Source organism: Strix uralensis, chromosome 16, assembly GCF_047716275.1.
Source record: "Strix uralensis isolate ZFMK-TIS-50842 chromosome 16, bStrUra1, whole genome shotgun sequence".
In the NCBI taxonomy this organism is placed as follows: Eukaryota; Metazoa; Chordata; class Aves; order Strigiformes; family Strigidae; genus Strix; species Strix uralensis.
Window position 1 is genome coordinate 20368609 of NC_133987.1, and position 23892 is coordinate 20392500.

The window sequence follows — 23892 nt, forward strand, 5'->3', positions numbered from 1 at the left end:
CCTGAACACCCCGTTCTTGCCATCTTGGCTTTTGTGCTGCTTGGGGCGGAGGTGTTGGGGATGTTGTGGTTTTCCCTTTATTCAGCGTCTGAGTTTGTGTTTGCTCACAGCTGACCTCTGCAAATTATTTGACCTTCATCTTGCCTTGAAGTGGCCACACTGTCAAGACTGAAAGATAATTTGGAGTTGCAGTTGCACGTTGGGTATTTTATCAATGCTGGCACAGTCCTGCCAACCTGGGGAGGGGGGGGGGGATACCTGCACTGTCAGCTTCTGCTGGCAACAGATTGACTTAAGGGGGCGAATAGATTTCCCTTTGGCTGCTAGGGTTGATAAAGAGGCAAGTCTTAACGATGCGTTCTGTATGTCCTGTTCATCTCTTGTTCTTTTTGGGCAAGACCATAACGTTTTTCTGTACATAATACTTAAGTTTCCCATTGGAGTAAGATTTTTTTTTAAATTACTTAAATATTTTTTAAAGTAAAGTTTAAATGCCAAAATAAACTGGCACAGTGCTGATTTCTTATAGAAAGCTTGTTACTAGTAGCATGCTTTAACTGCGATAACTTTGTTAGGAGCGATAGCAAGACATATTTCTGCTTCCAGATCTGTGCTATTAAAGCTGTGATTATGGGATAAAAGAGCGTTTAATGGGGAGTAAGTTACAGCTTGAATCAAAAATGCTGCCATTACATAATATATAAACACATCTAAGAATATTGACTTAGTCTTTAATTTTTTAAGTTGCTGTTCTTATGAATAACTTTGTCCAACTTTCTTTTTTTTGGGGGTGGGGGTAGTGCCAGAACAAACAAAGACAAGTGTAAGCCAGCCTCAGCCTGTCACCTCTAACGGCACTTCCACAGTAACCAGCACTAATAATAATGCCAAGCGGGCCACAGCCAACAGTCAGCAGCAGCAGACCTTGCCTCGATACCCTCCTCGTGAAGTACCACCGCGATTTCGACACCAGGAACAGAAACAGCTTCTGAAACGAGGTCAGCAGTTACCAGTTATAGCTGCAAACCTGGGATCTACTCCTAAAGTATTAAACGGCCAGTCAGGAGGCAGCACTGTCACAAATAAACAGCCAGTGACCAACGGAGAAGTGCCGAACAGCAGCAAAAAACAGCCAGGTGAGGGAGCGGTACCTTCTTTTACTTTAACTAAAATAGAATAGTTTAAATTCAATTATCACTGAAATATTTGAGCTAATATTATTTAAACTGAATGTAAGCTGTAGCATGATGAAATATTTTCCTGTGTCATAGCTTAACATTAAGCATTGTGGGATGGTTTCAGCCATCTTTGTGCAAGTTCCATACTGACACTGAAGACATCGTAGTTGCTCATCGTTGCCAGTGGTGTACAATAGACGTGTCTGGTTTTGAGCAGATGTTGAAGCCAGTGTGACCACTGCCATGTTTGAATTTCCAGTCTTTATTCTAGTAATTTGTCATGGTCGTGGTACGAAGCATCTTTTTTGCATCCAGTTTTGATACACAGATCTCACAAGGAAGGGTCTTGCAGCCAGTTCCCAGAGCATTCAGAACAGCATCTCCAGACTTTTTTTTCCTCTTTTGATATCTAGAGATAAGCTAAGGCCAACTTGTCTAGAATATCAGAATTGCTTTTTGTTGTTAGGTCAGATCTTTTCTTTGTTCATCTACGTGAAGCTTGGTTGTCTTACAAAATGGATTGGCCTTTACCTTTATTACTGTTTAAGTATAGTTATCCTTTGTTGTTTTGGCTTGTTATGCATTCTCTTCAAATACCCTTTTAAGATTAGTAAACTTACGTGTTACATGTGCATAATTTGCCATTCAGTGAATGTACTAGCATGCAGTTCAGCAAATTTTTTGAGACGATAAGGGCAGTCTTATTTGTGGCTGGGGAAAAAAAGTGACTTTTTAGGGATCTAGATTTTTAAAGGGATTTAGTATCAATGCATGCTAACACTTAATATGTTGGATAAACTTTCTTATTTTTATATTTAATTTTTGATGTGCACATAGAAGTGGTGATCTAACTTGTTCCCACAGATAGTTTCTTCTCAAACTGTACTGAATTCCCAGTGTTTCTCAAAATTAGTGTGTTATACACCACCACAAAGGATGTGACTACTAGCCCCTTCAGTTAAAAAGATTTCTGGAAAATAGCCTTGATACGATATTTCAAGTTTTAGTTAAATTTTGAGCTGTTCTGATCACTGAATCTTGAAGAAGCACTATTTAAAATGAAAGTAAACAATCAAAGCATTGGAAGCAGTTTATCCATGTGCCCCTTGATGAATGCTTCTGGTATTACTTTCCAGTATTATTTTTGTAACATACTGATAGAACTCTTCACCATTCCAAGAAGTAATTTTTAAGTAGTTAATTTTTTTTTTTTTACTTCATCTGTATAATTCTGTTCCTGTCTATGGTCAGGTTTAAAGTAATCTTTCGTATACTTGCTTGCTTCTAAGATGAAACTTTTTCTCCACCATACATCCTCTACTGGTCAGATTGTATGGTAGCAAGTAGTGATTTAAATAAAAATTCACATGTAAACTCATTTAAAAAGTATTATTCTTTATGCAACCTACTAAACCTCCTAATCCTGCCCAGAGGATTTTTTTGAGTGTACTGTCCTTCATTTCACTTCTTTTGTGAACACCAGGCCAATATTTAGTTGGATTCCTATTTGTGTGTTGGATTCTTCCGAGTTTTGCTCAGTTTTGCTGGATTTTGTGCTGGTGTGGCTGGACAGCCTTTAGGCTGGGCGCTGTGAGCGTGTCCCTGCATGGTGCTGCCACGGTGCTGTACTGAGCCTCTGAGGCAGCTGCTTTACTGGGAGTAGTTCTGTGGTTTGAATAATATGTCTCCACGTCCAGCTGGTAACGAAAAGGTTCTGAGAGCCTTTAGGGGAGAGAAAGGTTGGCCAAATCACTTTCCCATCTTAAGAAAAAGTTTGCATTGTCGGTAGCATCCTGTCAGGTTTCACTGTGCGCTGGGCTCGGGGCGTTCCCCGGTGAACTCGTCAGAACCCACACGTGGGGTTGGGCGCCAGGGTCTCATTTCTTGGTGCCTTGTATCTCTGTGCTTGAGAGAGCCCTTTCCTCCACTGTAACCAGGAATAATGTCTGGTCTGGATGTTTTGTCATGTTCTTTGAGAACTGTAGGTATATGATGATGGAAAGTAGTTTTTCAGTGCTGGATATTTGTAATGGTTTCGGGATCTCGGCTACTGGATTGCCTGTGAGGTAGCGTGGAGGTGGCCGTAGCCCAGCAGCATGCAGGAGTGACTCAGTGTCCTTTGGCACCTCTGTATCTGAAAGGAAACACTACTGTCATTTGCTTGTCTCAGTCTTATTCACTCTCCATGTTTCCTCTTTTAGCCTCCAACGACTTCTAGGTACTCTCCCTGTTGATCTCTGAAATTAAAAATCTCATTAAATTTGACGCATCTGTAGATCCCTTCCCTGTTGAAAGAATATCCACGTACAGGCTGTTCGGGTTAACAAATTTCATACCCTAACAGAGTATCTTTGAAGATTAAGTTTTTGACTTTTTTTAAAGCATTGTTTAATGGTTATTTGGATCGATCTGTATTTTAGGGCTAAAAGAAAAACTGTGGCTTGAAGTGTTGAAGTCAAAATTGCTGGAATTGGTAATGACTGCAGTTGTTTTATCCATCATTCCCTGACAGACCCTGGGGCAGGATCTCTCCCTGGTTCCAGCTGTGGTTGTAACTGTTTGGTAGGTTTGTAAAAGCCAGGGAACACAAGTACTGCTACATTTAAAGTCTTCCTCTAATTGCCCTGGCTACAGTAAGTTTTTAAGTCTTCATTATTGGGGAATTTTTTAATTGTATCAGTGGTCACAAAAAACCTCTTGCATGGACCATCATCTTCTCCTTTGAAAATTAACCAGCTTTCTTTAGAAGTAAAGCTTGAGAAGGGATAGTCCTGTGGTTATTTGGGGTTTTGTTTCTGCTGTTTCTAGGACATTTGGCATATCTTTTTAATAGACACATAAGTGAAGCTCATGCCATGTAGTACTTCTGAAACAGATACAGTCTTGTACCAAGATGGTTATTTTAAGAAATGTACATAAGTAGCTCTTTATCAGAACATTTTCATACCCGGTTCAGTTGTTTGCTTTACTGAAATGTTCCCCCATGTGTAAACTTCACATGTAAGGAAGGTCTTGAATGCTGCCTTGGTATGTTTGTTTGCCTCTCTGCTTTCTAGCACATCAGAATAGCCAGGTGGTTATTACACAATGAAATGATTTATATCATGAACTAAAATATTTGCCAGCAGTAATTGCTTACAACTGTGGGACAGAACAAAACAGCAGAGCACCGTCAGCGTCCTGGCGTTAGTCCAGTTACTCGGATTCCTCCTTTGACACAAGTGGATCTTGCTTTATCCTTGTGCATCTTGTAGCAGAGCTGCAAAATTATGTTACAGTCAGAGCCTTTGGAAACAAAAGATTCTTCCTGTAACTGGAGGGTTTTTTCCTCTGTTGTAGGAGTCAGGGAAGAAGTGAGCAGTTGGGATTTGCAGTTAGTAGTGATGGAGGTTGACTTAATTTAGGGAACATTGCCTTGAACATAACAGTTGTGGTCTCCCAACTGTAAAATTTGTGAATTTGAAACATTAACTTTGATTTCATACGCTGCCTGTAGGACACTTAGGAGGAAAAAGAGTGGTAAATGACAGTCTGTTATGCACATGCTTAGGTTAAGTCAGAGTTGGGCTGTACTTAGTTATTTCTATTTGCTAAATCAGGTAGCAAAATAATGACTTTCAGGTGGAAAAAGCGTCTCATTCAAAGAAGTGATATGAACTTGCTTAAGTTTCAGGGCTGACCTCTGAAATTCTAGGTTAGTACAGTCAAAAATTAGCTGGTTCCGGTTTCGATTACTATAAATTCTTCTTTTTTTATATAAATCAAACTTTTAAGAACATGTTAAATTGGTTAACTAAATGACAAGTGTATAAAAACTAACTTGTAGTGGAAATATTTAGTAAAAGCAGCAAAATTGCTATTAATTAAATGTAAATGCTACATGTAGAAAGCTGGATTTGCTATCGGCATCTCTGCTCCCTGTGGTGTGTTCAGCGCTGTGGGTGAGGCAACTCAGGACTTGCTTGTCGCTAGCACGGGCAGCAGGACTGAGAGATGGCTCTTGAGAGAAGCCTTTCCTGAAGAAGGGGTGCTAATAAATGGGTTTAAAGTAATGGGTGGTTTGGGGACTGTTCTCAAAGGGCTAGTTTACTTAATGCTTCTGTAATTTTCTTGCTTTTTGTTTTTTCGTAGGCATGCCTCCCATTCGGGACTTGGTGAGCCACTCCCCTAACCAGTCAGGTCAGCTATTTAAATCTCACCTTTTTTTTTGCACTGCGTGTGTTTGTAGTAGTTACATGATTTTGTATGATTTTTTTTTAATTTATTTTTTTATTCTTTGGCTTATGTTTTCAAATAGCATGTGCTGTGTGAATGACTGACTTAAGTGTACTTTCTCTGTGCCATTACACATTTGCTTAAACTACACATTTGGTGAACTATGTTTAATCAAACATTTTTAATTTTCTAAAATAACATCAGAATTCATACCAAATCAGATATTTTGGCTCTGTGGCACCTTGGCTTTAAAGCACTATATGTCATTTTTTACCTTTATGCTTACATGTTAAATTGCCTCTTCATGGCATTGCATTGAATAATGTGTGCAGGCCTGTGCTTTATATCAGAGACGTTTCATGGCACCGTGGTGGAAATCACGTCTGGGGGCCTCTCTGTTTTGAATGCTGAGTTTGTGCTGGGGTAGCACGTGTGTGAAGGCCTGCAGCTGCGTACATGGCTTACTGGGTATGCTGGCGAAGAACACTCGCTGTCTGAGTAACACTTTGGAGCGTGCGTGCTGTGTGAGGACGCGGGGACATGCCGTGTGAGACGCGCTGCAGTAGGGTGAGCAGCGCTGGAGGATGGTCTGTACTGGCTGTGCTGCGTCCCCGTCGGGCCCTAAGCGCTTCCCGGGGCATTCCTTGTGGTTACCCTGAAGGCTGTCCTCCAGGGGGTGATGTTCAACCTCCCCTCTCTTCCCTCGTGCTGATCTTGGCCCCTGGGCGAGGCTGCAGGGGTGCTCGTGCAGCAGGAGCGGGGGGCCAGAGCCCCCGCTGGGGCGGCGCAGGGGGGCAGCGTGCAGGCGGGTCCCTTGGGGCGCAGCGGGACACGCACCCTTGTCCTGGCAGCCTTCCCGTCCTGCGCCTGCAGCTGGGGAGCTGCCGGGAGGCTCACAGCTACCTCTGCCAGCTCTGGGGTTGGAGTGCTGCAAGAAGACACGCTCTGCAAGACCTTTTTCTCTACCACAGAGAAACAGATACGTGACATTAGCAAACAGATTTTATTCTTTTGGTTTTGTCATTTCATAATAAAGGTGCTTTTTAGCTTGTTTACTAAAAGCTAAAAACCTTGTTTACTAAAATACATTTTTTTCATAAGGACTGAAGGTACAATTAATGGGCAAGGTATAGTACTGACAGTCTGTGGGTACCAGTATGTCCTGGGACTGGAAAAGGAGGCAGGGAGCAAGATTCAAGTATTTCTTAATTTATGCTTCTAAATCCTACTGTTTATTTTAGACCATGTGATGGTACTTTAAAACAAACAAACTACTTCAGAAAATACACAGAGTTTCCTGCAAACACTTCCTTCAGGGGTAACTCATAGCTAGAAAGCATTGAATTATTGCAAGTTACTGAAAAAAATCTTAGTAGATTACTGAATTTTAAGAAACTCAGGCTTGTGTATTTTTTTTTTTTTTGCCCAGGATTTAAGCAGCAAAAGTTCAGTTGCAACTTCTAAGTATTTCTGGGAGAAGACCATGAGTAGGCTGTTACTGACTTGTTTTGCTGTGCACCAAATGCAGTATGTTGTCAGTTTTGAGGGTGTGTTTGTGCTATCTGCTAGATACGAAAACCCAAAGATAATACTTTTGCTTATTCAGTATTTATAGACTCAGTCTCAGAAGTTCATGGGTTGTGGAGGTTCAGATAGGAATATTTCAGAACAGTGGCTCATATTAGACTGACACATTTATGTCCAGGAAAAAGACTTAGTCAAGGTAGTTTTGTATGTAATAGGATAGAATTCTGGATGACTGGATATTAATCATTATATGATGTTTGTGTATTGGCTTGTTACAAACTGTGCATTGCATCTAAATTAGTATAATAGAATTTTGATAAATACAGGCTTTCTTTTATGTATTCTATTGTTGTGCAAATTAGGGTTTGTTTACCATTTCACTCTGGCTTGTAGTCATAACCTGTATCTTTCTCGGCACTGAATTCAGGTTGTTTGCCATGTGTATGCTTTCATGTTGTTTTTAAAATTGATCATGTTATTGGGATGATGTTTATGTAACCAAGATTTTGTTTTGTTAGGGCAGCTTTTGATGCTGTTGATTCTCTCCTTTGTGAGAGTGCAGACAACTCTTTGATTAGTCTTTTAATATAGGTTAAATGTCTTTTTTCAAAATATCAGTGTGAGATTTGGAATCTTGGGTTTCGCTGGACAACTGCTCAGATCCTACAGTGTTTTTTCCAGTAACACGTCAATAGGCAGGTTCTGGGTTATGTTCAGCTGAACAGATGTCTTCCAGTTCTCCCAAGGGTGCTGTGTGGATCTCTTCTCCCAGCCTGTGGAGCTGCCAGGCACTCTGACTATTGCAGCACTATTCCTACCTGCCACAGGTCTTTTTCCACTACTCCCTGTTCCAAATTGCTGTGCCAGGTTCCTTGTTTCTCTTGTAGTGACCACATGAAGCTTACCCGATTGCTTCTGGACACTCAAGCTTCCACTGTCGTGGTTGCTGAGGAGCGGTGGGTGATCCCTGCTCTGTGCTGCTCCAAGCTACGTACTCCTGGAGGCAGGGTCTTTGGCTAGACTCTTTTTCCACTGTAGGATGAATAATGTTGATACTGATGCAAAATTAATTAAATATAGACCAAAAACTTGTGGCTCATCAGTGTAATAATAAACTGTCCGTAGTAACTTAAATGTAAGCTTTTTTGATTTGTTCCTTCCCATTTCCTCATAGCTCATCAAGATCATAAATTCAGATAATGTAGTATTTAAATTTTGTCACTCTGATGTAAAAATATGGGATTTTCTGCTTGTCATGGTGTTCTGAAATTCCTTTTGGGAGATGGAAGCACTGAAATAAGGTCTCTTTAAATCTACATCAGCTGTGCTTCTCTTCAGATTGGTCAGTCATGCTTAAAACAATAAACCTCATCAACCCTTTTTGTGGTTGAGCACTAAGAGCAGCTCCCGCCGGATGATCCCTGCGTTTGAGAGCTGAGCTACTGCCAAAAGCTCTATCTTGTGTACAGTTGAACCTCTGAGGAAGGTGGCAGTTTTGACTGAGGGTTTTAATAGAGTAGATGCAACTCAGTTACTTATCACTGAGCAGTAGGAGGGGGTTGGTGGGTGTCAGGGTGGGGGCTTGGGTGCAAAGTTGGCCCTCCTTGTAGCTGGTGCGGCTGGTGGCTTCCTTTCAGACTTCAGTTAACAATGTGTTTCTTGGAAACACGAGAGGCTTATAAATTAGTGTTACATTTTTAAAGTAGCCAGTCCCTAAATGTTCTTTAAATAGCTTTTGAGAAAATGAAGGATTAATAGCTGTAGTGTTTTGTTGCTGTTGGCTCTCTTAACCTGAGCAGGTGCGGTGTCATGAAGGTATTCGGGCACAGCGACTGCACCTTCTTCTAGTCGGATGTAAGGCATGTGCTGTAAAAATCTATTAAGAATGAGAAGGAGCTATAAAACTTTTATCTTTAGGTACATATATTTTGAATATTCTAAGTAAAGGCAAAAAAGAGAACATTTCAAAGAAAAGTTGACAGTTTCTTTTTTTAAAAACCTGAACGTTTTAATGGGCAGAGAAGCGTAGTTTGCTACGTATACCGCCGTTGAGCGTACACTGGTATGGTGGTTCTTCCAGTGCAGGCAAATACTAAGTAAAAAAACTTCACTGATGTTTCGTGCTTGCGTTGTGCTGCCAAGTTCATTACTATTTTTCGCACGCTTCACACTTTCAGAGTTTCATCTTCTAGTGCACCTGTGTGACACTGTTTTGATTTAACAGTTGGGGGGAGGTCCCTGCAGTAAAGCTTTAGACAGATGAAAATTGATAGCACTTATTTTGAGGCAGATATTCCACAGTGCATGTATTTAACCAGGAAAAGTTTATAAGTGAATTAGTATGAGGCATGATCAGCTTATAAAAAAGCAGCAGTACTTCTTACATAAATGAAAATGAGAAGTACCAGTTCAGCTACTGCACTTAATCTGTACTTCTGCGGCAGCAGAACTTTAGATTGGTCTTGTGGTTTTTGTGTTGGATTGCTATTGTATAAAAAAAAAATCTTAAATAACTTAAGAATTCTTGACAGGGGTGGGAAGGTGTGTGTTTCTCTGGCTGTTGTCACATAGCAATTGGTACTACAAGGTCAGTTTACTATCCTGTTTAGATTTCTGCCTTTCAGAATGTCTTTGATTTTATATAGTATTTCAGCTATTAATATGTATAAGCTTTTAGAAAATACTTTGTATATGGTGATACAGAGTATTTCTAAAAAAATCCTTTTTCTCTGGAGAAAAAAAACCTGTACCTTTAGGAGTGCTTCTTCGTGCTCTCTGTGAGAGTGCAGCTTTGCATGCTGGTGAGAGGTGTGGTGGGTTGTGTGCGGTGGTGCTCTGAGCAGCTGTACCGGGAAGCTTTCTCTGTCGTCTTCAGTGGCTGTAGTGTTAAAATAAGCCAAATAATTCCTGGCTCAGTACCTTTATACTTTTTTTCCTCTTCTGCTTAATGAAGTAATAATACTAAATTTATAATAATGCTCTTGGACTTTCCTTCTTCCCTTTAGATCTGAACCACAGTGGTCTAGGATCCCATTATGAAAATTCTCACTGGGGACCAGTCTCTTCAAATAGTGACTCCAGCACAAACTGGGATAAAGTTATTGTAGACGGCTCTGACAAAGAAGCATGGCCATCAATCACTGGCAGTGACCCAGAGTTGACATCAGAATGTATGGACACTGACTCTGCCTCTAGCTCTGGGTCAGAGAGAAACCTCGTTATAATGGCTTCAGGGAGCACAGGTGGTGAAAATGATGGCATTCGAAATGGCATTGGACATGGTTCTCAAAATAAGTTTGTGGTTGGTAGCAACAGCAATAATGTGGGCAATGGAAGTATTAATGGGCCGTGGGGTTTATCCCATGGAACCATAATAAGCACATGTCAAGTTTCTGTGGATGCTCCTGACAGCAAATCTGAAAGTAGCAACAATAGAATGAATGCTTGGGGCACCATAAACTCTTCATCAAATGGAGGGTTAAATCCAAGCACTTTGAATTCAAATGGCAACCATGGTGCCTGGCCTGTATTGGAGAACAATGGACATGCCCTGAAAGGGTCTGTAGGGAGTGGTAATCCTGGCACAAATATCCAGTGCAGTACCATAGGTCAGATATCTAATAGTCAGAGTATTAACTCTAAAGTGGGTGGTTCAGCCCATGGTTCCTGGGGAAGCCTTCAGGAAAATTGTGATTCTGAAGTAAATGGTACAAGGAAGGTTTCATTCAGTGGGCAACCTCAAAACCTTAACACTGAAATGAATGGACCAAATAACACTACTAACTTTATGACCTCTAGTTTACCAAACTCTGCTGGTTCAGTGCAGATTAACGAACTGCCTAATAATACAGGGCATGGGGCCTGGCGTGTGAGCACAATGAATCATTCTCAGATTCAGGCCTCTCCAGTTACAAATGGCACTTCCATTTCTCATCTTAGCAATGGTGAGGCGAAAAATGGTGGCTCTTATGGTACTACATGGGGTGCCTATGGTTCTAATTACTCTGGAGACAAATGTTCAGGCCCAAACAGCCAAGCTAATGGTGACACTGTGAATGCAACTCTAATGCAGCCAGGCATTAGCGGGCCTGGCAGCACTAACTTTCAAATCAACGGGAATAAAGGAGGAGGGGTGTGGGAGGCAGGGACAGTCAACTCCCAGAACATGCCATGGGGGAGCGGAAATGGTGCGAGTGCTGGCGGGAGTAGAAGAGGATGGGGCAACCCTGCACAAAACACTGGCACTAACATTTCAAATGGGGAGTGGAGTAAACTGCCCAGTAATCAGCATTCCACCGAGAGCGTGAATGGCAACAGCAGGAAGTTTACAAACGGATGGAAATCTACTGAGGAGGATGACCTTAACAGCCAGAGTTCTGCTGCCTCTCAGATAACCGAGCAGAACAGCGCATGGGCCAAAACTGGTACGGGGGACAGCGAAGGTAGTTCGGAGAGCACTGGATGCCATGAAGATAGAGTAACTACAGAAGGACAGAATCGAGAGAGAAGGAAAGTTGACCAGCATGCATTACTCCAAAGCATAGTGAACAGAACTGACTTAGATCCACGTGTCCTTTCCAACTCTGGTTGGGGACAGACTCCAATCAAACAGAACACTGCCTGGGATACCGAAACATCCCCGAGGGGTGAAAGAAAAACTGACAATGGGACAGAGGCCTGGGGAGGCTCTGTGACACAGACTTCCAGCTCAGGGGGGTGTGTGGATAGACCTAGCCCTAACAATAATGATACCTCATCTGTATCAGGGTGGGGAGATCCAAAGTCTGCTACAAGGTGGGGAGACTCCAAAGGGTCAAACAGCCAAGGGGGGTGGGAAGAAGATTCTGCTGCTACAGTAATGGTCAAGAGCAATCAATCATGGGGAAGTGGCAAAGAGGAAAAGGCATCTTGGAATGACGCACAGAAGATCAAACAGGGATGGGTAGATGGGCAAAAGGCCAGCCAGGGTTGGGCAGTTTCTGCCGGTGATAGCTGGGGTGAAAATTCAAGAAGTAACCATTGGGGTGAGGCAAAGAAATCCAGTTCGGGAGGTAGCGACAGTGACAGATCAGTATCTGGTTGGAATGAGCCAGGTAAATCAAATTCTGTTACTTGGGGAGGTAATAATACAAACCCAAATAATTCTTCAGGATGGGATGAGCCTGCAAAGTCTAATCAGAACCAGGGCTGGGGAGACCCTCCTAAATCCAATCAGCCTCAAGTTTGGGGGGATTCATCAAAGCCAATCAACTCTCCAGAATGGAACAAACAGGATGTTGGCTCCTGGGGAGCACCATCTGCCACAACCAAACCCCCAGGGTCGTCAGGCTGGCTGGGTGGACCGATGCCGGCACCAGCAAAGGAGGAAGAACCCACTGGCTGGGAGGAGCCGTCCCCTGAATCAATACGCCGTAAAATGGAAATTGATGATGGAACTTCTGCTTGGGGTGATCCAAGCAAATACAACTACAAAAATGTGAATATGTGGAATAAAAATGTCCCAAACAGTAGCAGCAGTTCAGACCAGCAAGCACAGGTACATCAGCAGCTACTGTCTTCAAGTGCCATGTCTAGCAAGGAGAGCAGTTCGGGCTCTGGTAAGACTTGGTTTTATGCAAATTTGTGGTTTCTGTTAATTTTAAAACAATTTGTTTGTTCTACCTTCATATACCAATATTTTAGTTTCCGAGTGGAAAGGGGAAGGTGCCAATGAAGTACCATTTTATTTTTTAAAAGGAAAAGTAACAGCGATGCTTATAGATGCTTGATATTTTTATACAGATTGGAAGATTGTTCTCGTTTTAAATAGCTTGAGTAATAAAGACTCCACAGCTCTACTTGAATTCTGGGGTGTGAGAACACATAGAAAATATTTTAAATAGTATCTGAGGAACAAAAGTATTTAAGTATTTTTCTTCATTTGATTCTAAAACAGTTAAAACTTAATGTTGCCAAAAGACTTCCCCCCCCCGCCCCCAAAAAACCCCAACCAACCAAAAAAAAACACGTTGAGCTGCTACAAGAGAGAACAAAGGGTGATGGTTTCACACAGACTCAAGATCAGGCTTCCTGATCTTGTCATTTTGGGAGCAGTGAATAATGATACTTGCAGATGAGCTTGTGTGGTGGTGATGAAGTACTTTGTGCTCTGTCTCTTTTTTTCAGGTGTGAAGGGAAGTAGCTTAAATATAATGAGCAGCTCTTTATGAACTTAATATCTTAGAAATTTCTGTTATCAGAATGTATTTTTTTACATATGAAACTTGTATTTTTGTGTTGTTCTTTTTAATAGAACAGTTTACAGTTGTAGTAATTACCTTCATACAAAACGTAAATGTCTACTAATATGCTTTTTATTGTATGTTATGGATCTAGAAAACACAAAGCACTTGAGTCTCTTTAGATAGCTTTTAAAATGCTGTTTAAAAACATGTCAATAACTCATACTGCTTTGAAAGGTTGGGGAGAGCCTCCTACTCCAGCCACTACTGTAGATAATGGAACTTCAGCGTGGGGTAAGCCCATGGATACTGGTACTAGCTGGGGAGAACCCATCAGCGATGCAGCAGGCACCTCTGGCTGGGGAAATGCTTCTCTTGGTCAACAGGCTTCAAATAAACCTGGTGAGTGCTTTCTGCAGCACCTTTGAATTAAGGGTGTGGAGGATGGTGAAATACCTCTATAGAAGCTTTACGTTTTTGAGGGCTTTTGAAGTAAACACCAAGCTAACTTAGGTGTTAAGGGCAGTCAGTTGCTGGTGAAATGTTAACGTGCTTGATTTTTTTCACAACAGGGCCTAAATCTATGCAAGATAGTTGGTGTGGAGATGATATGCCATTGACAGGCAGTCGTCAGACCAGCTGGGAGGAAGAGGAGGATGTAGAGATTGGAATGTGGAACAGCAGTTCTTCACAAGAAGCTAACCCATCTTTAAATTGGCCACCATATATGAAAAAAATGCCCACAAAGGTAATGAGGAGGTTGAGTCAAGGTTTCTGCACTGCTGTCACTTCCAAAAGCCACATCAGAGCAGATTGCTGCGCTGAGTGGTGCCATTAAGCTTTAACCTTCATTCATAACGTTTTATGATGTAACTTTAGCAGTAGGTGGTAAACATCTCCCGAGTATCACAGGAATTCCTTTCTGTTTTTAAGGGAATAATGAAAGGTGGAAATAAGCAAGATGAAACATGGATCAATCCATTCATTAAGCAATTCACAAATCTCAGTTTTTCAGTAAGTATTTACCTCTGCCTGGCTTTACTGCCTTTGTACAGTGCCAGTTATAATGCACAAAGATTAAAATGCTTAATTAGCCTGTGTTTTTCGTAGTATTTTTACTTCTGTTTGTATTCCCTCTCGCCCATCCCTTTTCTTTGCATCCTCATTACAAAAAGAGCTCCTTATCGATGAGAAGTGTTTTTGTAAACACTACCCAGGTATTCATCCAGTAGCCTGATGTTTTACTTAATAATCTTACATATATATTTTGGTGAAGATACCTGTTCTCAATTGGGTAACAACTTAAAGGGAGAAAATGCTTTAAAACAGCATCTGATTTGTCTCGATTTTTTTTTTCTTGCAGGTTTGAATTGAAATATTATATAGGAATCTCTTAGGTTTAGCTTTTAAAAATATTACTATTAAATAATTATGATTCATTTTATTACTTCAGAGAGAATCACCAGAAGAAACCATACAGAGCAATAAGATGGACATGTCTGGAGGTAAGAATAGGAGAACCTAGCTAGGTTTTATTGCTTTCCTTTCCAGTCTCTCTTCTAGTTCATATCCTTCTGTAAATTACTTTTTTAAAACTATATATATATATATAAAATATATATAGTTATAGCTATATATAGTTAAATATATGTATCCCTAAAGAAGAGGAATACCCTTGTAGAGAAGAAAATCTGTCATGTGAGCAATGCTACACACCTGAATCACCTGGTTGCTATAGTAGTAGTATCCATAAATCAAGCTAAGCTTATATATATTAAGTTGACATGAAAGAATGTTTTCGGGGTGTGGTGGGTTTGTTTCTTGTACTATCAGTATCTAGATCACCTTCTGGATACCTTCACTAAATATAAACAGAAATGTTCCCAATAACACACTGGCTCATCATGGTTCATTCCTGGAAACACATTTTCAGTTCTAAGAACTAAGTTAATACTGAAAATGACTTCAGAAACACTTAAACCTGAGTGTAAAATGTCTTGTGAACAGTTTTATTTTTATTTAAACCCACTGACTGTTATGGTTCCTCTAGCAAATCAAAAATAGTATCATTCTTTAATACATTAGTAACAATATATTCTAATGATAGAATATTTAATTAAAAGTAATAGTTGTTTTTATTGTAGTTGCACTCTTTATTCCAGTTTAAAATGGGGTATTTTCACTGTGGGGCTCATAGTCTATTGTGTAAAGAAATTGTTCTTTGAATTTTAGATTTTAATATTAATGGCAAGCCTCATATTTCAATTATTTCTTTTTTTTTTAATTTGCTTTAAAATATCTGCTTGGAAAGTAATTCTCTTGTACTGCATGCAGTGAAGTATTAATGGACTCCTTTATTACTGCTTATTTGATCTTCTAGCTTGCCTAGTGGAATTAATGATAAAAGATAACTTGAAATTTGCCTTAATAAACACACATACTTTAAATTTGTGAGGTGGTTGGGTTTCTTTTTAGCTAAATAGTTTTTTTTTTTTCTTAACTGAATCAAATTAAAAGGCCTCTGAAATATTACACAGATGTAAGGGATGTGATAAAGATACCACTTCAAAGCCAAGACAGTGCTTATTGCCGCTAACAAAAAAAAGCAGCGTTCACATCTGGAGACTCAGGTTTAAACAATTGCACTTTCTTGTTTTGAAGAGAAGACTGAGAATAATATTTTTGTGAAGCCTAGCAAAATCTGATGCTTTGCTGATTCCGAGTTTTATGTTGTCTGTAGCCATTGATTCAGTGTTTCCTTTCCCTTTTCAGTAAAGCCCAGAGAGTTTGAAGCTAAGCTGCTGTTTTCTGTTGTTAGTGTCTAGTTGAGAGCAGTATTAGCTCAGCTCTTCATAAGCATAAACTGGTTTCTAGTGTATCTGGAAAACTGAGTAATCCTTCAGTGTCGTAGCCGTGCCTTTTGCCTTTTCTTAGGGTTATTGCAGGATAAGCGGATGGAGATGGATAAGCATGGCCTCAGTGTCGGAGATTACAATCGTGTGGTTGGAAAAGGCCCTGGTTCTCGTCCTCAAATTTCCAAAGAGTCTTCCATGGATCGCGGTCCTTACTTCGATAAGGTCAGTGGGTGTCTTACTGGTGGGCACTGCTAAAGTTCTCTGACTGCACTCTTGAGTAGTACCTGTGTGCTCCTTAGCTTTCTGCATTTAGTGCAGAGGGAAATCAGGGCTTTCTTGTTAATCCGTAAGATATGTTTTGTTCTTTTTAACTTACTGATATAAGATACTAAGCACTTTCTGTAGCCCGTTTGCAGTGCCAATGACTAACCTGATCTCTTTTGTTTTCTGCCTATTTCCTGCTGGTGCTGGACTGTCATGTGACTCTTCCCTTCTGTTCCTGGCAATGGTTTCTCCCTTCCGCTTGCTTGCTGGCTGGGTGTTGCGCATCGGTTTGTCTGTCCAATCAGGATGGCATTGTAGCAGACGAGTCCCAAAACATGCAGTTTATGTCCAATCAAAACATGAAGCTTCCCCCTTCAAATAATGCACTACCTAACCAAGCCCTTGGCTCCCTAGCAGGGCTGGGTATGCAAAACTTGAATTCTGTTAGACAGGTAAGGCTGTGTGCATATCCTTGGCATGTTACTTGACAGCATTTAATACTTTTTGATATAACGTCCTAGCTACCTATGTGATTAATATGTGTTTAACTTCTAATTCAAATGTGTAGGGGTGGGAGAAGCAGCAGAAGAGGTTTATTGCCACTAACTGTCCGTCCTTTCCCCAGAATGGCAATCCCAGTATGTTTGGTGTTGGTAATATAGCAGCACAGCCCAGGAGCATGCAGCAGCCTCCAGCACAACCTCTTAATTCATCTCAGCCTAATCCACGTGCTCAAGTGCCTCCTCCATTACTATCCCCTCAGGTAACTGAGTACACAAAACATTCTGTGTGTAAACTACCAAAATACTGCCTCAGAAAATTGGTTTCTGTTTATTGGTGTTGCTGATATTTATTCTGTAAATATTTGAAAACCGATTTGGCTTGATGAGTGTTTCAGAAACCAGGCAACTGTTGACCGGAGGTTGTAATATTCTACATCTAGTGTAACTAATGGCACGTTACTGTCAGTCGCTCTTCATACTGGTCCGTTTTGCAGGTTCCAGTATCATTACTGAAGTATGCACCAAACAACGGTGGCCTGAGCCCACTTTTTGGCCCACAACAGGTAGCCATGTTGAATCAACTGTCCCAGTTAAACCAGCTTTCTCAGATCTCCCAGTTACAGGTAAGCTAACAAAGCTAGTTGCTCCGTGTTCTGTTTGAAAGTCTAAGTAGAGACTTACGTCAGCTATAAACTGTTCTTAAAAAAAACACCACAAAACACTGTCTCCTAGCGGTTGTTGGCTCAGCAGCAAAAAGCGCAGAATCAAAGAAGCATGCCTTCTGGTGGTCGTCAACAGCAGGAGCAGCAGGTAAATAAATACATTTACTATTAACTTTTCAAACTGTCTTTAAAACTTTTTCATCCTGAGCTGCGCTTCTTGTTGTAAACTCTGCTGAAGTGTGCGAGAGCGAATGGGATTTTGGCAAGCTTTAGAGGAGTGACTTGGCTTAGTGCTGGGGTTTTGCTGTGCTGAGACGCATGGAACCCAAAGATGTGTTTCATTCTCTTTCTTTAAAGGTGGAAAAGCTTTTGCCTATTTATATTGTAACTGCTCTGTTTTTTTAAGGGTCGATCTCTTAGTATGCAGCAACAGATGATGCAACAGTCCCGTCAGCTTGATCCAAACCTGTTAATGAAGCAGCAAACTCCACCCTCTCAACAGCAGTCACTCCATCAACCCACCATGAAATCCTTCCTTGAGAATGTCATACCCCATGCTACTCCTGAGCTACAGAAAGGGCCGTCACCAATAAATGCGTTCAGCAGCTTCCCCATAGGTGGGTTTCTCCGGGCTAACTCCGTGCAGTCAGTTAATGCTTACGTGACACACGGCCTTTCTTTTCACGTTGCCTGCCGCCTCTGAAAACAACAGTGACTGTAATCCTGTCAGCTCTCACGATTTTAATGGAAGTAGTAATTCTTTGTGGGGCTTATCCGGTTATCCTTGTTCACCAAAGACCTTTTTTCACAAGTGCACTCATGCCCAGAAGTGACTGTCTGTATTTCAGTGCAAAATGCTTTACGTTCTTAAAGAATGTCTGTCTCCTTTTATTTCTTTTTTTATCCTCTGGGTCCCAAGGGTGACACAAAGTCCTTTTGCAGTTATGATTCCTGGAGCTAAAGGACTTTTAGAAGTGGAATCCACACAGAGAATCCATTGATGTGGTCCCATTTCCTTGGATTTTAAAAACACTTCCAATGAATCTGGAATTGCATAGTTAGAACAAAATGTTGATTTCCCTTTTAGTGACTTTTTTATCCAGGGAAGAAAGCTTTTAGCTCTGCATTCTTAAAAAATGGTTGTCTCGTTTCAGGCAAAATGTCTGAATGTTTATAAATACAAACATCTCCTGTTTCTTTCTCCCTACATTTCCAGGCTTCTGTCCAATTTCTACTTCAGAAATTACAGGCTTGTATATTTTCTCCTTACTTAGGTCCCTCTTTAACGCTATCGTATCCTTATTACAACTGTTTATCATTTACCTCTGTTCCTTATCCCTGGTTTTTTCATCCTCTTCAGTTTGCTTTTCTATTTTATTCTAATCTGGTCGTTTCTGTTGGGCTGATTTCCTTTGCGTTCTCATTGCCCTTTGTAGAGAAGTTTGTTTAATAGAGAATGCTGCTGAAATCCTTGTGCTTATAGGTGGAGTGTTACAGAGCCAGTGGGTCAGTGCAGGCCGCGCTGGTGCGCTGCATGTGGCACACGGGGAGTTCTGCTTGTGGCCTAAGTCTAGGCTGCTGCTTAATAGTTGCTGCTGGTGACTGGCATCGAGATCTAACTACTGCTGTCATTCAGAGGGCAGAGCATAAAAATGAAGTTTGTTTAGCTATTAGAGATGCTGTGTTAGGTCTAGTGAAAGGAATATTTAACTTTCTCGCCAAACTTCGTGCTGAGTCATTGCATCCTGCCTATGTCAGGTTCCTTTCTGTTTAATTTCTTGAGCTGAATTGTTCTATATACTGTTGTTAAGTAGCTGCTTTCGCACCTTAATCATTGCCACGTTTTGGGAACCTGCAGTATTTGTAAGATTGTTTGAGATCCCTCGGGAATCTCTGCAGTGTATGTAAGAATTCCTTGGGGTCCCCTTGGAACAGTGCTGTATAGTGATGTAAGCAAGTGCAGTCACACTCAGTCCACAAATACAAACTTAAGGCTAGAAATAGTAGGTTGCTGGAATTTCTTCACCCTTAGTAAAAAACTGAGTCAAGAGGAGTATTGGTAGCATCCTCCAAGTGCACAGAGCATAGTAGCATAGGGGGGTGTGTGTGTGAGGAGGAGCTGACCTTGCCAAGTTGTCTTCTGGAAAATCTTGCAGGTGTGTGATTTCCTCCATGTTCTAGTGTTAACGTCAGGAGACCCAGCAACGAAAGCAGGGAGGTCCTGTTTGCACCCTGGGGAACTGAATTTGCCGACATTCACTTGATATTTGTTCAGCAAAAGCAGAGATTGGGGGCAGGTGGGGGGGGTGTCCTTCTCTCTAGTTGACCAGAGCTGCAGTCACATCCTGATTCATTTATAGAATTAAATATTTCTGATATTAAAAATACCTTTTTCTGTCAAATAGTGAGTATAGCTGAACAATATAAAATCTCTCACAATTGGATATGAAAAATTACTCGTGGGAAGACTGTTTAAATTACAGCTTGTGTCCAGGGACGGGTGTTCATCCTCAGTCCAGAGGTTCCAGATACGGAGCTGTGGACGACGTGCGTAACGCCGAGGGGCCGGCATTAGCCTTATTGGCTCCGTGTGCCTCTTTGCCGGCTTGTGATCTTTCGAACCCTTCTTTTAGAGGCCTGGCTCTGCAAGCTGCTTCAGAGTTAGAAGAAAGGTTACTGTTGTGCACAGCTTATTGCTCTGGCAACAGCAAAATGCCGGAGGGAGAGGTGTCAAGCTGCATTGATTGGACTTGTCCCTTTTTCTGTTTCGACTATTGATAGTTGTTATATTTCTGAAAACTCGGCTGTCCTGTTACAAGGCACTTTCTCTGAGACTTTTCAAGGGGCTGCTTTTCTGGCTTCAGCATCTGCTCATGCCTTTAACAAATGAAAAACAACTAAACAAAAAACCAAACCAACTTCTATATGACAGTGAATATCGACTTAGGAACAAAGCTAAGCACTAGTTTCCAGTGCTGAATTAAGGTGTTTCTGGTAGAGATTTGAGAAGTTCTCTGTGTGTCTCTGGCCCTAAATTAAAATGTTGTAGTGGTCTGTTTTCAGGAATGAAGTAAATAGATCTGAAGGGCTGGAAATGTAACCAGGTATGGTTGTGAATTCAGGATTCTTGGAAAGAGAGCAGGCATGCCAAAGTCCAACGGTGGGCGTTGTCCAAGCCCAGAGTAGCTGGTTCTCGCAGGTGTTGGGATTGATTTGGGTTGGCATCGTGTTGATTCTCTGGCAGATAAACATTTTGGAAAACAGACAACAGCTTAGAACAGGAGAAGACAAGTTTTGTTTGTTTTCTCTTACTGAGGTTTTAATATTCAGTGTGGACAGGATAAATGGAGGAAGGGGGTAGTGTTCCTTGTGCAGTTCCACGCAAAGTGCTTGTCTGTGCTGGTGTGGGTCAGAAGCTGGCGAGGTGTCCTGTTGAACAGTCCTAGTAAGAACGGGAAGGAGATTGTAACTGCAGATACTGGTACGTAACTTCTGCTGGGTAGGGATGAGTGCAGACACAGCCTCCTGCTGAGAAAAGTGTCTTCTGGAGCCGAGCGTGGCTCTTCGAAGTACAGTACTTCTACTTTGTACAGGTGAGATCAGTGGTGGTGGTGCTGGACTGGTGTTAGAAATGCCACATCTTTTACATGTTTCCACTTTAGTTTCTCTATCTTCCTAATGGCTTCTTCCACTGACATTTTTGCATGAAGACACCATCTGAGAACTTCCGAGTGCTTTGCATTGCTTAGCTTAGCTTCTGTCTGTAGTAAGTTCACTGTATTAAATGCTAGAATGTTTCTCAAACAGAGATGTCGAAGCATGAAATAACTATAGTAATATGCTCTTAAATGTTTATTAGGACAATAGTGGTAATTAGCAGAAGAAAAGCGTTTAGTCTGTATTTCATAAGCTCTATATGTTTTTAGGAATGAACTCAAACTTGAATGTAAACATGGATATGAGCAGTATTAAAGAGCCACAATCTCGGTTGAGGAAATGGACTACAGTAGACAGCATTTCTGTGAACACATCGTTAGATCAAAACTCCAGCAAACATGGTATGTTAAACCTGTTGTGAAGTAGCATTTGATGTTGCACATCAGATTTCCACATTCCGTGTACAAAATGCAGGTTTGCTCTAGGTAGGCCTGTAGTTGTAGCTGCTGCTGTTCGTGTTGCTTGTAGCTGTCAGAATTTGTATTGTATTGTCTGTGCCAAACCTCTTGCTTGTCTCGTACAGCAGCACATCGCTTTCATGAATGTTTTTACGTACAGAAGTGATCTTGTCACAAGATTTAGTGGAAACATTGTGCAGAATTCCCTGTTAACCAGACTTTTCTTTAAGTGTGACTATTGCTACTAGTTTTACCTTAATCTGGATAGGGATGTTTCATATATGTTTAAATCAAAAGCTTTACATTTTCTAGCTTTCTTCCCCCCACCCTGCTGGCCTTAAGGTGATTCATGGGGATTTAAGTCCGTGTGCACGCGTTCTGGTGATGCCTGACATTTTTAGTTACAGGTTTTGGTTATGAATGTGTACGTTTGCATTCTAAAAATGGGGAGAGCTTAGAAGGGGTAGACTAGTGCCATTGCTGCGCTTAGTTTGAGAGGAGGTGGACTTGGTTGCTTCATATTTCATTGCAGTAATTAGGATTCTTACGACATTTCAACTGTTTCAGTTGCTTGAAATCTCATCCAGTTAAAATCTGAGTCTTAGAGCACAAAGGTTCTTGTCTAAAGATAGTTATAAAATGTCTCCAGTCTCCTATTACTGTTCAGACTTCGGATTGTTTGGATATTTTTAGATTCGTCAGCTGTGTTACTACTGTGAAATGACTTGCTGCCGTAAGGCTCTAGTGGAGGTGCCCTGCTACTGCACTTCTGAACTTCAGCTGGTTGTTACCCCCAGAAGTCAGAAGTGTCGGTGTTACTTTAGCTGTAGGTAATGTCTTCTGAACAGTATTAGGAATTTGATTATCTGAACTCCCTATTGCATTGAATCCTTAGTGTGATCTGTTTCCTCAGAACTGTAGAATGTTCTTGGCTTTGCTGCCTCATAACTTCTAAACTTTTCCTTACAGGACTTGCACAGAATCAAACAGATTCTGTACAGTGCTTTTGTTCCTTGCTCTGCCTCCAGTGATTCTTATTTTTTACTTTTTTCCCCTCCTGGGAATATGAGTAGAATTTACGGAGCTTTGCAGTAGCTAAAGGTCCTTCAGGTTTTGTAGGTGTTTCTTCCAAGAGTTCTCCCATCACAGACGATATTCGCTGCCCCCGTTATCTGGTGGTGCTCTCACAGAATGCTCTTACCCCCTTGAATTAATATTTTACTTAAATTTACAAAGTATACTATTTTAGTGAGATGATTTTGTGGGAGATCATTCTTACAGTTTTCTCCTGAATTATACAGAGACATTTCATTTTAGATTATATAATCCTGTATGACTTCCTATATAGCTTGACATTGCAGGAGGACAGTATGCTGCTGTATATTTTGTGAATGCTTTACAAGGGCATGTTTCTGTATATAGATATATAAAAATAGTAAAATCTGCTATGAAAAATGTTTGACTACTTTTTTTTTTGATAGGTGCTATTTCAAGTGGTTTTAGGCTGGAAGAGTCTCCATTTGTTCCCTATGACTTTATGAACAGCAGTAATTCACCAGCCAGCCCTCCCGGATCGATTGGGGATGGCTGGCCCCGTGCCAAATCGCCTAACGGCTCTAGCAGTGTTAATTGGCCCCCAGGTACACAGCGCCAGGGTCGCTCGCGCGGCTTCTTCCGTGTTCCTGGGTCACGGCGGGCGGGTGGGGAAACAGCCTGCGGAAAGCTGGGAGCAGTAGTTTTATTGTACGGAGAGAAGTGTATCTCCTGCTCTGAGATTGTACCCTGGGGAGACAGGACCAGAAGAACTAGAAATGAATAGAGTGAGAAGACGACTAAATTAAGTAAATTAAATGCTTAAAATTGAGGTTTGGGATTTTCAGTCATTAAGAGATGTATTGTTTAGACAGCCGTTTCCTTTTAAAAAATTAAATCCAAATAAGCTGCTTTTCTGCCTCTGTATTCCTAGAGTTTCGTCCTGGTGAGCCATGGAAAGGTTATCCAAACATCGACCCTGAAACTGACCCTTACGTCACTCCTGGCAGTGTCATAAACAATCTCTCAATTAATACTGTGCGGGAAGTTGACCACCTCAGGGACAGGAACAGTGGTACGTTCAGTTTTCTGGTTGTGTACTGCTCTTCCCTCAGCCACGGCAAGAGACTCTTTACTCGGAGACGTGTTTTGCTACTTGCTCATCCCCCTGTTTATCTTCTGTGTGGTGGATTTCACGGCTGCAAAGCTCATCTTTGGCTCGAGCGCTGCTCCCTGATGCAGTGCAGCAGATATTCCAGGAATGCGGGTAGAGCGAGCGAGTGCTGCTGATCTGCGTCCTGGTGTAATTCTGTGTGCAGA

The 23892-nt window shown here is 41.3% G+C and overlaps 1 protein-coding gene across 6 annotated transcripts in view; it reads left to right on the plus strand.

Moving 5' to 3' along the window:
* The window catches only part of TNRC6A (trinucleotide repeat containing adaptor 6A), a 52267-nt gene that overhangs the window by 23593 nt on the left and 4782 nt on the right, over positions 1-23892 (plus strand). For 3 of the 6 annotated variants that reach the window (XM_074886395.1, XM_074886399.1, XM_074886396.1), the window contains 16 exons: positions 801-1136; positions 5310-5357; positions 9926-12517; positions 13379-13543; positions 13714-13889; positions 14075-14155; positions 14595-14646; positions 16076-16218; positions 16566-16712; positions 16886-17023; positions 17258-17386; positions 17496-17573; positions 17832-18042; positions 21352-21483; positions 23022-23180; positions 23507-23647. In XM_074886395.1, coding sequence (XP_074742496.1) covers positions 801-1136; positions 5310-5357; positions 9926-12517; positions 13379-13543; positions 13714-13889; positions 14075-14155; positions 14595-14646; positions 16076-16218; positions 16566-16712; positions 16886-17023; positions 17258-17386; positions 17496-17573; positions 17832-18042; positions 21352-21483; positions 23022-23180; positions 23507-23647 — 4728 coding nt within the window. The other 3 variants (XM_074886397.1, XM_074886400.1, XM_074886398.1) reach the window with 3 other exon arrangements.